This window comes from Myxine glutinosa, chromosome 7, assembly GCF_964187855.1.
Source record: "Myxine glutinosa chromosome 7, kmMyxGlut1.1, whole genome shotgun sequence".
NCBI lineage: Eukaryota > Metazoa > Chordata > Myxini > Myxiniformes > Myxinidae > Myxine > Myxine glutinosa.
The window spans coordinates 86,266,133-86,279,991 of NC_136267.1; the positions used below are offsets into that span (position 1 = coordinate 86,266,133).

Genomic DNA, 13,859 nt, shown 5'->3' on the forward strand with positions numbered 1-13,859 from the left:
GAAAAGAAAGCAAATATAGTAGGACCCAGACCTTCATGGGGGGTACATTCCTGAAAGATTCCGTGAATGTCAAATCCAGGAATGTTTAGGCATTGTTTCAATGCTCCTCCAAATCCTCAGGCTCCATATCATGGAAACCATCCCCTTCCATCTCCCATGCCAATCCGGCAATTTTCCGCCTCTCTTCCGTGGCATCAGGAAAACCTCTGAAGTTGTTGACTGCCTGTAGCCATAGGTTTTGCCAGAAAGTGTTGATGGTGGAAGCTTTCACTTCATCCAGCAAGTCTTTGATGGCACTGATGCAGTGTACTGTGTTGATGTCCTTTCACCAATTCCCTACAGTAAGTTTGTGGCTAGCCACGACACTTTCACGAATCTCCTTCTCGGTTCACGCCATAATGCCTGCCCACAGAGGGCGCACTCTCACCTCTTGATATCCGGTCTGGTTGCTCCATTTTCTGGCTTAGGCTGATGAATTTTTTTCTGCCTCTTGGGATCAGATGTATCTCCTGCACTACTGTTGTGTTTCTTTTTTTATTTAAATGAGATATCGCCCGCCACAAAGCCTTTAAGGCCACTCAAGGTGAGGACTACACACAGGAAAGAATAGATATTAGACAGAAAGGAGGAATCTATTGACATTCTTCTTGAATTGAGGTAGGTTGCGATAGAGGGGAAAAGCAGGATGCAGGCAAACCGTTCCAGAGAGATGCCCTGCGGGGGGAGGGGAGGGGCGGGAACTAGAAGAATACCTCATAGTCTTACGCCTCGGGACAGGTACAGTGTATAAATGGGAAGAAACTGTCAATTGTGTTGAGCGACTGAAGGTATGCTCAGATGGAACAACCTGTGATAGACCCTCAAAGCACATTCTGTGGTAATATCTGTAGAAAAGGCTCAAGGAAGCAACAGAGCGGCAGACTGAGAGAGGTTCCAGGGATGATGCCAACTCCTATCTCACCAGAATGGCAGCACATCGCTGGATTCTGGCAAGAAGAGATAGGTGACAGGCCGGAGCACCAGCCCAACGATGGCAATAATACTCCATGACAGGACATATGGTGGCCTTGTATCTAGATGGGGCATATCAGCTTGAGAAAGGTATCACCGAGCACAAAATAAGCAGCCAAGGCACTGGGAGGCTCTTTTAGCTATAACAGAGATGTACTTTCCCCAGCTGTGGTTTGCCGAGCAGACGGATAACAGGGAGTTCCTGCAAAGGTAAAGAATCCATAGACAAGGTTGGAAAATAAGGTGATCTTGAACTGGACATAGACAACAAGGTAGTCTTTTTTGTTTGAAAGTACCAAGCCAGTCTTTTCCCCAGTTTATCACACTCTTTAGGTCCTGATTGAGAGTAGTACTGGCCTCTAGGTCCTGATTGAGAGTAGTACTGGCATGGTCATGGGTAGGAGGAGACAAGGCAAGGCAAGGTTCCTGGGTAGGTCGTATACAATGTTGAGTCATCTACATAAATGCTTAATTGAGAAAGAATACAATCAGGCAGATCATTGATATATAACAAGAACAATATTGGACCCAACACAGACTCCTGAGGTGGATGAGAGGTGGGTAGTGTGATTATTGTTTGTGGGAGATGGTGGTGGGAGATGGTGGTGGGGAATGGTTTATGCACGCACAGAGCTGCTTTATGCGTGGCTGGGAGATTTTTTTTGATGTTGAAGGCTCCAGTCATGGACTATATAGTTCTCATCAAGGCCAGGCCTTAAATAAAAGAGAAGAAAAGTGTATGATGAAAACTGTATGATGTTTGTTTACAAGATAGAGAGATTAAAGCTAGCCTGGTAGATAGCTACCAGGCTAGCTTTAATCTCTCTTTCTTGCAAACAAACATCATAGATGGATGGTTTATGTGTGGCTGGTGGGAGATGGTTTATACGTGGCTGGTGGGAGATGGTTTATACGTGGCTGGTGGGAGATGGTTTATGCGTGGCTGGTGGGAGATGGTTTATACGTGGCTGGTGGCTGGTGGGAGATGGTTTATGCGTGGCTGGTGGGATATGGTTTATGCGTGGCTGGTGAGAGATGGTTTATGCGTGGCTGGTGAGAGATGGTTTATGCATGGCTGGTGGGAGATGGTTTATGCGTGGCTGGTGGGAGATGGTTTATGCATGGCTGGTGGGAGATGGTTTATGCGTGGCTGGTGGGAGATGGTTTATGCGTGGCTGGTGGGAGATGGTTTATGCGTGGCTGGTGGGAGATGGTTTATGCGTGGCTGGTGGGAGATGGTTTATACGTGGCTGGTGGCTGGTTGGAGATGGTTTATGCGTGGCTGGTGGCAGATGGTTTATGCGTGGCAGGTGGGATGTAGTTTATGCGTGGCTGGTGGGATATGGTTTATGCGTGGCTGGTGGGAGATGGTTTATGCATGGCTGGTGGGAGATGGTTTATGCGTGGCTGGTGGGAGATGGTTTATGCGTGGCTGGTGGGAGATGGTTTATGCATGGCTGGTAGGAGATGGTTTATTAGTGGCTGGTGGGAGATGGTTTATGCGTGGCTGGTGGGAGATGGTTTACGCATAGCTGGTGGGAGATGGTTTACGCGTGGCTGGTGGGAGATGGTTTACACGCGGCTGGTGGGAGATGGTTTATACGTGGCTGGTGGGAGATGGTTTATGCGTTGCTGGTGGGAGATGGTTTATGCGTGGCAGGTGGGAGATGGTTTATGCGTGGCTGGTGCTAGATGGTTTATGCGTGGCTGGTGGGAGATGGTTTATGCGTGGCTGGTGGGAGATGGTTTATGCATGGCTGGTGGGAGATGGTTTTTGCTTGGCTGGTGGGAGATTGTTTATGCATGGCTGGTGGGAGATGGTTTATGCGTGGCTGGTTGGAGATGGTTTATGCGTGGCTGGTGGGAGATGGTTCATGGAAGCCTCTACTCAGTGAAAGACACATGAAAGCCCTCTTGGAGTTTGCAAAAAAGCACCTAACGGACTCTCAGACTGTGAGAAACAAGATTCTGTGGTCTGATGAAACCAAGATTAAACTGTTTGGCTTCCGTCTGGCCACTCTGCCATATAGCCCAGATCGGTGGAGTGTTGCAGTGATGGTTGTCCTTCTGGAAGTTTCTCCCATCTCCACACAGGATCTCTGGAGCTCAGCCAGTGACCATCGGGTTCTTGGTCACCTCTCTTACCAAGGACCTTCTCCCCCAATTGCTCAGTTTGGCCGGGTGGCCAGCTCTAGGAAGAGTCCTGGTTGTTCCAAACTTCTTCCATTTAAGAATTATGGAGGCCACTGTGCTCTTGGCAACCTTCAATGCAGCAGAGATTTTTTTTGTAGGCTTCCCCAGATCTGTGCCTCGACACAATCCTGTCTCTGAGCTCTGCAGGCAGTTCCTTCGACCTCATGGCTTGGTTTTTGCTCTGATATGCATTGTCAGCTGTGAGACCTTATATAGACAGGTGTGTGCCTTTCCAAATCATGTCCAATCAATTGAATTTACCACAGGTGGACTCCAATCAAGGTGTAGAAACATCTCAAGGATGATCAAGAGACATGGGAGGCACCTGAGCTAAATTTCAAGTGTCATAGCAAAGGGTATGAATACATATGTCAATGTGATATTTCAGTTTTTTCTTTTTAATAAATTTGCAAAACTTCCTAAAATCCGGTTTTCTCTTTGTCATTATGGGGTATTGAGTGTAGATTGATGAGGGAAAAAATGAATTTAAACGATTTCAGCATAAGGCTGCAACATAACAAAATGTGAAAAAAGTGAAGGGGTCTGAATACTTTCTGAATGCACTGTATGCATGGCTGGTGGTAGTTTGAGTGAAACAGAAAGCAAGACCAGCAATCCTGACACGGAGAGTGCAAGATGGTTCCAGGCACCACTTTAATGCTCCTAAGTCATAAAGGTAGTACTACCCTGAGCAGTTGCTGTCTACAACCTATACGACCTAGAAAACCGGTCCAACCAGATGTGTGTTTTTTAGGAGACACCATCTCCTTACTAGATGGCCTTTGTCTCCTGAAGGGAGCTCATCCGCTCTTTAACAGGTATTGTTTTTAGTCCTGCAGGTTGTCCCAGTCACCCTCCCCAATGGCAAGCAATTGAGGATAGTCAGTTTAGTCACCGACTACCCGACCATACAGGAGGTAGCACTGGGTTACATGTTACCAGTGGCAGTCAAGAGACTGACCTGACCTATTATGAGTTAGTTTTGGAGCTGCTTTATGTTTATGCGCATCTGGTGAGAGATGGTTTTACAGCTGCTTTATGCGTGTGGCTGGTGGGAGATGGTTTATGTGTGTCTGAAGGTTGTTTATGCATGTGTATAGCTGCTTTATGCATGTGGCTGGTGGGAGATGGTTTATGCGTGTCTGAAGGTGGTTTATGCATGTGTAGAGCTGCTTTATGCATGTGGCTGGTGGGAGATGGTTTTAGAGCTGCTTTATACATGTACAAATATATATATATATATATATTGTTGCGGTTTTGAGAACCCACACATATAACATCATTAAAGGTTAAAGGTTGCACCCTATAGATAGGCCACAAGCAACATGTAGGTCACCTGAGGATGGTAGTTATTTCTTAGTATGTGTTTAGGATAAGGCCATTCCCAATAGTTGCATCTGCGTTGTGTCAAACAAATAAAAGTAGGCCCCTTTCGTTCATTTTGGCAGCCTCCCTCCAAGCGACGGCATTAAGCGCTCTCCAGTCTGTGCCCCATCGGCCCTCCAAACTTGTTACACTCCTTGGCCAGCAGCCTTCGCTGCCCTTGGGCTTCCGCTCGAACCAGCCCAAAAGCCACGAGGTGAGGCCCGAAAAGGGGGCGGAGCGCCAGGATGGAGGTGCGGCCACGTCAACCAGCCATCAAGGCGGAGCCGGTAAAACCACACCAGCCAACCAGGGCTGAGGTAAGATCGCCTGACAGGGCGTGGTTGGGGCTCCGAGAGCATTCGCTGGCTTGGTTGATAAAAAGCGCGCACGCAAAGCCCTTGGACAGGACTCGCTGGGGAAGGTTGGCATTCACAGGACTGTGCGGAGAGGACTGACGCAACCTCACTCATGACAGGAGGTTGACCTTCAGGTCTGAGCGGGGAGAGAGAGGCGCTTGACCTGAAACGTGCGCTAAGTACGAGAGGGGGAGACGCGCTGTGGCAACCAGCTTACAAAGGGCGAGCGCGAGGCACGCATTGCCAAGAACTGCAGCGTGCAGGACATTGGGGAAGGGGCGCTTGGAGTGAGTAATACCGGGGGCGCGTGTACAGGCGCCGGTACACATATAACGTATGCTAATAGTCCAGCTTACCTTTTCCCCGTCACAATAATTGTCCGCTCGCGCCTACGCTACACGGAGAGCTGCCTGCTGGGTTTCCACCATCATTGCCTGGTACGGGTCGAGGACCGGAGCCTGAACGCCATCGCCGGACCTTCCACCCTACCATCTACATCCCCGCGTGAGTCTGAAGTCTGAGCGAGTCTGAGAGCGTGCGGGCCCGAGTCCAGGGAATAAGTTAAGACTGTGGTTAAGACTGCCCTGTGTACTTTTTCCTTCCTCTTCCTTGTACATTCCTTTCTTTTCCTCTTCTTTGTACATTGCAAATAAATTACTTGTTCTTCCTGGTTTTCCTCTTAATTCGATCGTCCTAGTCTTTTCTCCATTGGGTAAGCGTGGCACGATTAGGAACCGCTATAATCGGGTCTAGTCCTTGTTAACAGCTCGGGTCGCGGATTGCTATCCGCTCGGCATATTCAATCAATATCCGTGATTCGAGCGGGAGTTATTTCCTTGCTTCACGGTCGGTGTTAGTAATTAGGTAATAGGACTAAATTCGACCAACAACCCTATTTAACACCGACTGGAAGGAACGTGATAACTTCGGGATCGCGTCGGCCAGTAAAAGGGACAAGGGGATTAACCCCCTCTTGATAAGGGGAGAGCCGACGTTGGAGATCCGCAACAATATATATATATATGTATACATGTACAAATATATATAATATATATACATGTACAAATAGTTGCGGAAATGATTTGTAGTTGCTAAAAATGTATAGATTACACAAGCTATTTCCCTTGGTTCATGCCCTCAAGTAAAAGTGAGGTAACATGAACTGTAACAGGAATATGCATTGATATAATCATATAGAAAGCATGTCGTTCCCCAACCCAATGTTCGTGTCTAAAACTTCTACTGCACAAGTCCCTTTTTTCTTTGTGTTTTATCGTCCATAAATCTATTCTGTGTGTCATTTTAAAAGATAGCAGCCTTGAATGCCAACAGGGACACATGTTAAGGCACGCTCTCGCCAAAACTCAAACATATGGGACAGTCCGAGAAGTTTAGAGGCGGGGCTTCAGCTGAGTGGCGCCTGAACGGCCAATGTGCGCAGAGCGTTTCGGGTTACGTGATGTCAGGGGGTGTGGTGAAACCCGAGGTTGTAAAAGGGCTGTAAAACAAGAAGTCAGTCTGTCTGGTCTGGGGTTCGGCTGAAGTCACGTCTACAGGAGTTCTGAGGAGGGAGGAGAACGCATGGCTGACCAGTGGGGATAAAAGGCCAGCACTTCCCACTATCACGCCAGCTGCTCCACTTCCATCCAGGCTGCATCCCCAGCATCGTGCCAGTTCTCCTGTTTATCCTCGTGACCACGGCCCATGCCTGCCTCTCCAACACACCCTACTGGACTAGTGGTGCCCGAACGGGCCACAATCAAGTATTCTGTGTCTTGCCGATATCTCTGGTCTTTCTCCTGTGGTGTACTTGAGGCCTTAAGTTAGTTAAATAAGAGCCTTTTAGTCCGTACGAATCCCCGTTGCATGTGCAGGTATATCATTTATTGTATAAACATGTTTCTAATATGGCAATGAGTCCCTTCCTTTTTCATTCCCCTTTCCATTTATAATTATACACCATTATATATGCAATGCCATAAGTGTCACCTGCTGGAAGGCAATTGGCTGCCGTTTCTCCATCACCTCAATCTCCATTTCCCATTGCCGAATTGGTTCATCACCATTCCTAATGGTATCAGTGACCGGATCTCCCAGAATGACACCACGATGGCTGGAACAATGCAAGCTGTTGTCATCTCCTGCACCGTCGACTCGCCCCGTTCCAGATGGGTTCTGAACTTCCTCCTCTAACAGGCATGGTTGCTGTGGGACAAGGAGAAAAGCCGATATTTGGGATAAAGACCATATACACTATACAGGAATGAGTGCTGGTGCATAAGTGAAGTGATATGAGCAATATAATTAACAAGCTACAGTGCCAGTACATTTATACAGGTTAGAAAAACAATCCCTTCACACCATAAATAGAGTTAGAAAGGTCTATGGAAGAAAAATAAGTATATCATCACCATTACCAAAGTTTTGACCCCAAAGGGACCATTTTGTTTCTTGCATAGTTTCATGAGTTTCAGAGTGTACATGTTTGACTGCCAGTGACCATCCAATATCCAGAATGTCCCCAAGTGGTGCATCGGGGAACAATCTGCTAATAAGCACGAGGACAATTTGTCAATTTTTTTTCAGTCGGATGTGGGATAGCAGATAGTGGTGCTGCGTCACCTATAAAATGTCTCGTGTTGTATGACCAGGTTGTCAGGTGAGAAAGAACGAACTGATAAGTTCTGCTCTGGCCGTGAACAGGAGCAACACCAATACGTGGTGTTTGGGAAGTGTTGAACTGGAGAGATCGGATGAGTACCAAGTGCTTACAAAAACAGTCGATCCACTACTGTGGAAGTAGTGACAGCTAATGCTACTAAACATGCTATCGATCATGATACATACAATTCAATGATCATCAATTAAAATCATACAATTCCAAACAGCAAAACCCTCTGGCCAGATCAAATCTCGAATGTGATAATTCACAAATACTTAAACAGTAGCGGTCAGTGTGGTACAACATCCAACAATGGTATCTCATATCTACTATATAAGAGAGCCGTTGGTCTGTCTGTGTGTGTCACCATTTTTCTCAGAGATGGCTGAACGGATCTTTGTCAAACTTTCAGAGGTTCATCAGTGACTGCTTGGGAGTGTTTTCGGCCAAAAAACTATATATATATATATATATATTTGAAAATAAATAAAACAAAATAGATCCATAGTGCCGAAGCTTTTTTGATTAATGACAGTTATATACAAGTACATATTCACATAAATAAATACAAAACAATCACCAGACATGAACACAAATAATAAAACAATTCCGGAAGCGGTCGAAGTTGGTGGTAAGGCTTCTTCTTCTTCCTGAACATCATCAAACTTAACTCAGAAACGTGATAAACCGTACATTCACCAGCATATATTCAACAAAAAGGTAAAATGATGATTTGACATACATGATGGATTCTGATTTGGATGCAATTGCTTTTCCATTATATTTGCCCTCATTTCTAATATGTTAAGGTTTCTTTTTCACTTGAGCAACGCCGGGTGCTCCAGCTATAATCCAGCTATAAACCTTATGTACTTTACTCGGGGTACAAATACAAATACATCTTTTTCTGGGGGGTAACATAGGCTATATGGTGGCAGCCTCATGCGGAGGTGTGGGGGACCAGGAGAGGGGCGTAAATTGTCTATGTAAATGTGTTCTAATAGTAGCACCCACTGGTGATGGTGGCAGAGGGTATTACAATTTCCTTTCTTACCTGGGCAACACTGAGGTTAAAGCACTCTTTGCACAGGTAAATTTTTCCTACTTCCCTTCCTCCCTTCCCCAAAACGGAGGGGCCTGTCAAAGCCACAAGAGCTGTAGATAGAGTTTGTCCAACTAAACAATAGGCGCCGTGTTGTTACCCAAGGTCAAGGGCACACGCGCGTGCGTTCCAGCGTGCATGCAACTTATAGTGGGGCGGCTTAGCCCAAATATTCAAAAGAATTGTGCATTTTGTGATACAAGCACCAAATTTGGCACAAATGTACATTAATATGTTGCGAACATTTTCAGATATTGGGCCACTTGAAATTCCGTAATTCTTTTTTCCAATTTTTTTCAAATTTCGTAATTTCAAATTTTTCGGGTGACACCGTCACAATTTCGGTCTTCGAGGCCGGCCGATAGGCAAAGTGTGACCGGAAGGGACGAGGTTCTCCTGACCACGTGGCCCTCGATCTGGGAAGCGAGAGGCGTTCCATTAGTGGACGCGCCCCTCACGCCCGACTTTTGGGCGGCCCCGGCAGGCCGTTTGTTTTGACGTTCCGTGACAGGCCCCGCACCCCCACCTCCGGGCCGACCGGAAGCTTGTGCTGAGTACATCATACCTGAACAACTCAGTGAGGCAGAACACAGCAGTGCACACCAGGGTGACCCCTTCAGTGCATAAACCAATTAACCTGTCCACTGCAGGGCATATAGAAATGAAGTTATTTTCTGCATATAATAATAATATAAGTTCAGTTCTATATAACAATTTCTGTTATCACCACTACCACTACAACTACCACTACTACAAGCTTTGTCTGGAATTTTGTGGACTAACAGACAAACAGACATACAGACAAGCTGGGATCAAAACATTACCTCCTTCCACCATTGTGTAGAGGTAAACATCATGGAAATTATATCATGCCCGAGATTTAATTCATGCTTACCCGTGTATTTGCTTCACTGGTTCACAAGGTCTTTTGCATACATGTAATTCAGACTCTCGTCTTCATTGCTGACCACACAATGTTCGCAACATATTAATGTACATTTGTGCCAAATTTGGTGCTTGTATCACAAAATGCACAATTCTTTTGAATATTTGGGCTAAGCCGCCCCACTATATCGGCCGGCCTCGAAGACCGAAATTGTGACGGTGTCACCCGAAAAATTTGAAATTACGAAATTTGAAAAAATGTGAAAAAAAAAATTACGGAATTTCAAGTGGCCCAATATCTGAAAATGTTCGCAACATATTAATGTACATTTGTGCCAAATTTGGTGCTTGTATCACAAAATGCACAACAGGTTTGCTATGCTGCTACACTATTACTGCTATTAGGGACGGGTTTATTTTTAGGTTCCTGAGTTTCATACATTGTTTAGTCTGTTGCGAATGAGTGGGAGTTGGGATGGATGAGTGGAAGTTGGGATGGATTAGTGGAAGGAGGGATGGATGAGTGGAAAGTAGGATGGATGAGTGGAAAGAAGGATGGATGAGTGGAAGGAGGGATGGATGAGTGGAAGGAGGGATGGATGAGTGGAAGGAGGGATGGATGAGTGGAAGGAGGGATGGATGAGTGGAAGGAGGGATGGATGAGTGGAAGGAGGGATGGGTGAGTGGAAGGACGGATGGATGATGAGTGGAAGTTGGGATGGATGAGGGGAAGGAGGGATGGATGAGTGGAAGTTGGGATGGATGAGTGGAAGTTGGGATGGATGAGTGGAAGTTGGGGATGGATGAGTGGAAGGAGGGATGGATGAGTGGAAGGAGGGATGGAGGAGTGGAAGGAAGGATGGATGAGTGGAAGTTGGGATGGATGAGTGGAAGGAAGGATGGATGAGTGGAAGGAGGGATGGAGGAGTGGAAGGAAGGATGGATGAGTGGAAGTAGGGATGGAGGAGTGGAAGTAGGGATGGAGGAGTGGAAGGAAGGATGGATGAGTGGAACTTTGGATGGATGAGGAGTGGAAGTAAGGATGGATGAGTGGAAGATCAATCACTCATCCATCCTTCCTTCCACTCCTTCATCCCTCCTTCCACTCATCATCCATTCTTACTTCAAACGGCAATCATCCATCCTTCCTTCTACTCATCCATCCCTCCTTCCACTCCTCCACCCCTCCTTCCAGTCATCCACCCCTCCTTCCAGTCATCCATCCTTCCTTCTACTCATCCATCCCTCCTTCCACTCCTCCACCCCTCCTTCCAGTCATCCATCCTTCCTTTCTTCCACTCATCCATCCCAAATTCCACTCATCCATCCCTCCTTCCTCTCATCCATCCCAACTCCCACTCATCATCCATCCTTCCCTCCACTCAACCATCCCAACTTCCACTCATCCATCCCTCCTTCCCCTCAACCATCCCCACTTGCACTAAGCGAATGCATGCAATGCGATGCACGTTTTGCTGGTTATGGAGGCTGGGTAAGAACATGGCACCTGTGAATCACATGACAGTGCTTAACCAATCATAGGGCAGACCAGTTGAAACCGGGTTGACCGAACTCTGTCTATTTACGGCTCTGAAAGCCACCCCCCCCCCCCCCCCCCCACAAAAGATGTATATGTAATATATATTTCCCCTCCTTCTCTCCTCACCTTTCTTTCCCCTCCCCCTTCCCCATTCCCTCCCCCCTCCACCCCCCCCCCCCACCATAAACGCCGGGTACTCCTGCTAGTCTCATATAAATGGGATAATTCCTCCAGAATGGGTGTATTTTAGTGTACTTATGTCAGTTAAAAGTTAGCCGTTATAGCCAGTATGCATGGGTTACTGTATTTGCACATGGACATTGGCAATTCCATTTTTAAATCGTATATACTGAAGAAACTGTGCTCCAACGCGAGTCGCAGCGGTAACCGCTACAATACCTTCATTTGTTGCTGATGTCGGCGCAGCATCTGCTGTCGATGCTGGAGCAGAGCAGACTGCTGAAGGCTCTGCGGAGACTGAGGGAGAGGAGCAGAGTGCGTTCGTGACACTGCCCGATGAAGAACCGTTGCACCGCCCTGACAGAGGCCTCCCAGCAGCCCAGTCGCCACCACCGTGGTCCACCCAGTCAAAGCTGGTGGCACTACGGGCATGGAACAGTGAGTGAGCGGCTGAATGTCTGCCTACGGCACTGAAGCTCGGAGGATGCATTTGTCAAACATCACAAATGAGACAAATTTAAACAACAAAGTAAATGGAGTAAACAAATGACAGTGGGATCAGAAGGTTAAGAGTAAAATACTAACCAAGTTAATAAAACGTACTTGTTCGAACACCCATAGAAAGCTGCCAAGGTCAGGTCTACAGTTCAACCCTATCAGATGCACACAAGCTGTTTTAAAATACATTTGATAAACAATCAAAATATACCGTATGTCCGCTCTGAGTATGGGAGGATGGTGGTTTGAACCAAGGCCGAGTCATACCAGAGACTTTAAGAATGGTATATCCATGTTGCTTCCTTGTTCGATGCTCAGCATTTAAAATGATAGAGCACGGACAAACAACCAGAAGCTGGCAACACTAGCACAGGCTTTGATGGGCCTAATGGCTTCCTCCTGCATTGAAGTTACTTTTAAGAGAAGTCATATTATTATGTAGTCAAAAGCACACCAATACATTAGGCAGCAGCTCTCTTCAGACATTGAAAAAAATCACAATTTGGTCAAACTCTTGGAATACAGTATGTCTTCCAATCTTTCAATCGAAAGGGCTGTCACCTTATCATCTACTTTCTGAAGATGTTCAATCACTCAAACTTTTGGCTCTCAATATCCGCCATAATATTTTTAGCTAAAGCACATTTCGAAGTTGGCCTCCAAAGTCGGTAGTCGAATGGGCATCCTCCATCGTACAATGTCCTTCCTTGACACACCTGAACTTTCCAAGGCCTTCATCTGCAGCTTGATGGAGTGCTGCTCTCCCCTCTGGGCTGCCGCCCCTGTCTCATTCCTTGCTCAGCGTGACATCGTCAAAACCAAGGCCTTTAAGATCATTGCAATCTCCCGTGATGAAGCTGAGTCCATGGGCCGCCTATCACTTTGCCATCGCAGACAGGTCAGCGGTCTCAATGTCTTCCACCACCTTCCCTCTGGTCTTAGGGTGAACGCGGTCCACCCGGAACCAACGTTTTAAAAGTATACATAGTCAAGGCTCGTGGAAGAGCTACAACACAGAACGGAACAGGACACAACAACAAAAGGAAGAAGGGGGAAAACAGACTGAGACTGACAAACAAGGGGTGCCGGTAATGATGAGGGGAAGGGGAGAATGCAAGGGGTGGACATGATGGACACAGAAGCAAACTTTTTGGAGTTAAAAGATCATGGCTTTGGATGGGGGATGATTTGAGATGGTAGTGAACAGCTGTCTTGAAGTCATGGATGGAAGAATGAGATTAATGAGAGTCTAGAAGCTTATTCCACAGGAGGGAAAAAGAGGAACAAATGAGTGGAGGTGAGCAGTGGTTCTGAATTTTGGGAGTTTCACTAGGCTGCTGGACCACGTGTGTCCTCCAGATACCTGGGACAAAGCATGGAGAGGGCAGATGGTGCAAGACCAGAAAGGAGGCAAAAGGAGACAGAGTGAAAGAAGACACTTCTGGTGAAACCCCCACAATCCAGGGTCACTCCTCACCTCCGCTCCTTCATCCTCTTTTTCCTACCAATGGAACCAACCTCCACATCTTCAATCTCATTTCCTCCCCCCAGGTCTTCAAGACAGGTGTTCACTACCATCTCAGATTTAAATCCATTATCCTTTCTACCCCCAGCCTGGTGTTGGCGTAGCGGTTAGGGTGCCGGCTTGGGATCCTAGGATCCTGGGTTTGAATCCCGGTCGATTGCTGAATTAACGCCAGGGGGGTTGACTCAGCCTGTCATCCTTCTGAGGTCGGCAAATTGAGTACCAGCTTGCTGGGATGAATGATCCCGGTGTGTACCCCGATTTAGAATAGGTACAATGAATCCCTGCGCATCATAAGAGGCGACCAAGGGTTGGCGTCAGGAAGGACGTCCGGCTGTAAAAACATTGCCTCAAACAGGGAACCATGATTGTCATGGGGCCCACAAGGCTAATACCTGCTCTAGCGGGGAAAATGGCCTTAAAACGATCATTCATTCATTCATCTTTTCTACCCCCATTAACCCTCTTCCCCTGCTTTCCCTCCCCCCCCCCCCCCCCCCCCAAGCCCTTCATGTTTCCTGAAAGTTTGCGTCTGTATCTAT

General features: G+C 46.9%; 1 protein-coding gene across 7 annotated transcripts in view; it reads right to left on the reverse strand.

Annotated features, from left to right (window-relative positions):
- The window catches only part of LOC137413004 (histone deacetylase 4), a 233,663-nt gene that overhangs the window by 48,408 nt on the left and 171,396 nt on the right, over positions 1-13,859 (reverse strand). For all 7 annotated transcript variants that reach the window (XM_068098374.2, XM_068098367.2, XM_068098373.2 and 4 more), the window contains exons 11-12: positions 11,514-11,716; positions 6,915-7,130 (exon numbers count right to left, since the gene is read on the reverse strand). In XM_068098374.2, the coding sequence (XP_067954475.2) occupies positions 6,915-7,130; positions 11,514-11,716 (419 nt within the window). The remainder of the gene's footprint in view (positions 1-6,914; positions 7,131-11,513; positions 11,717-13,859) is intronic.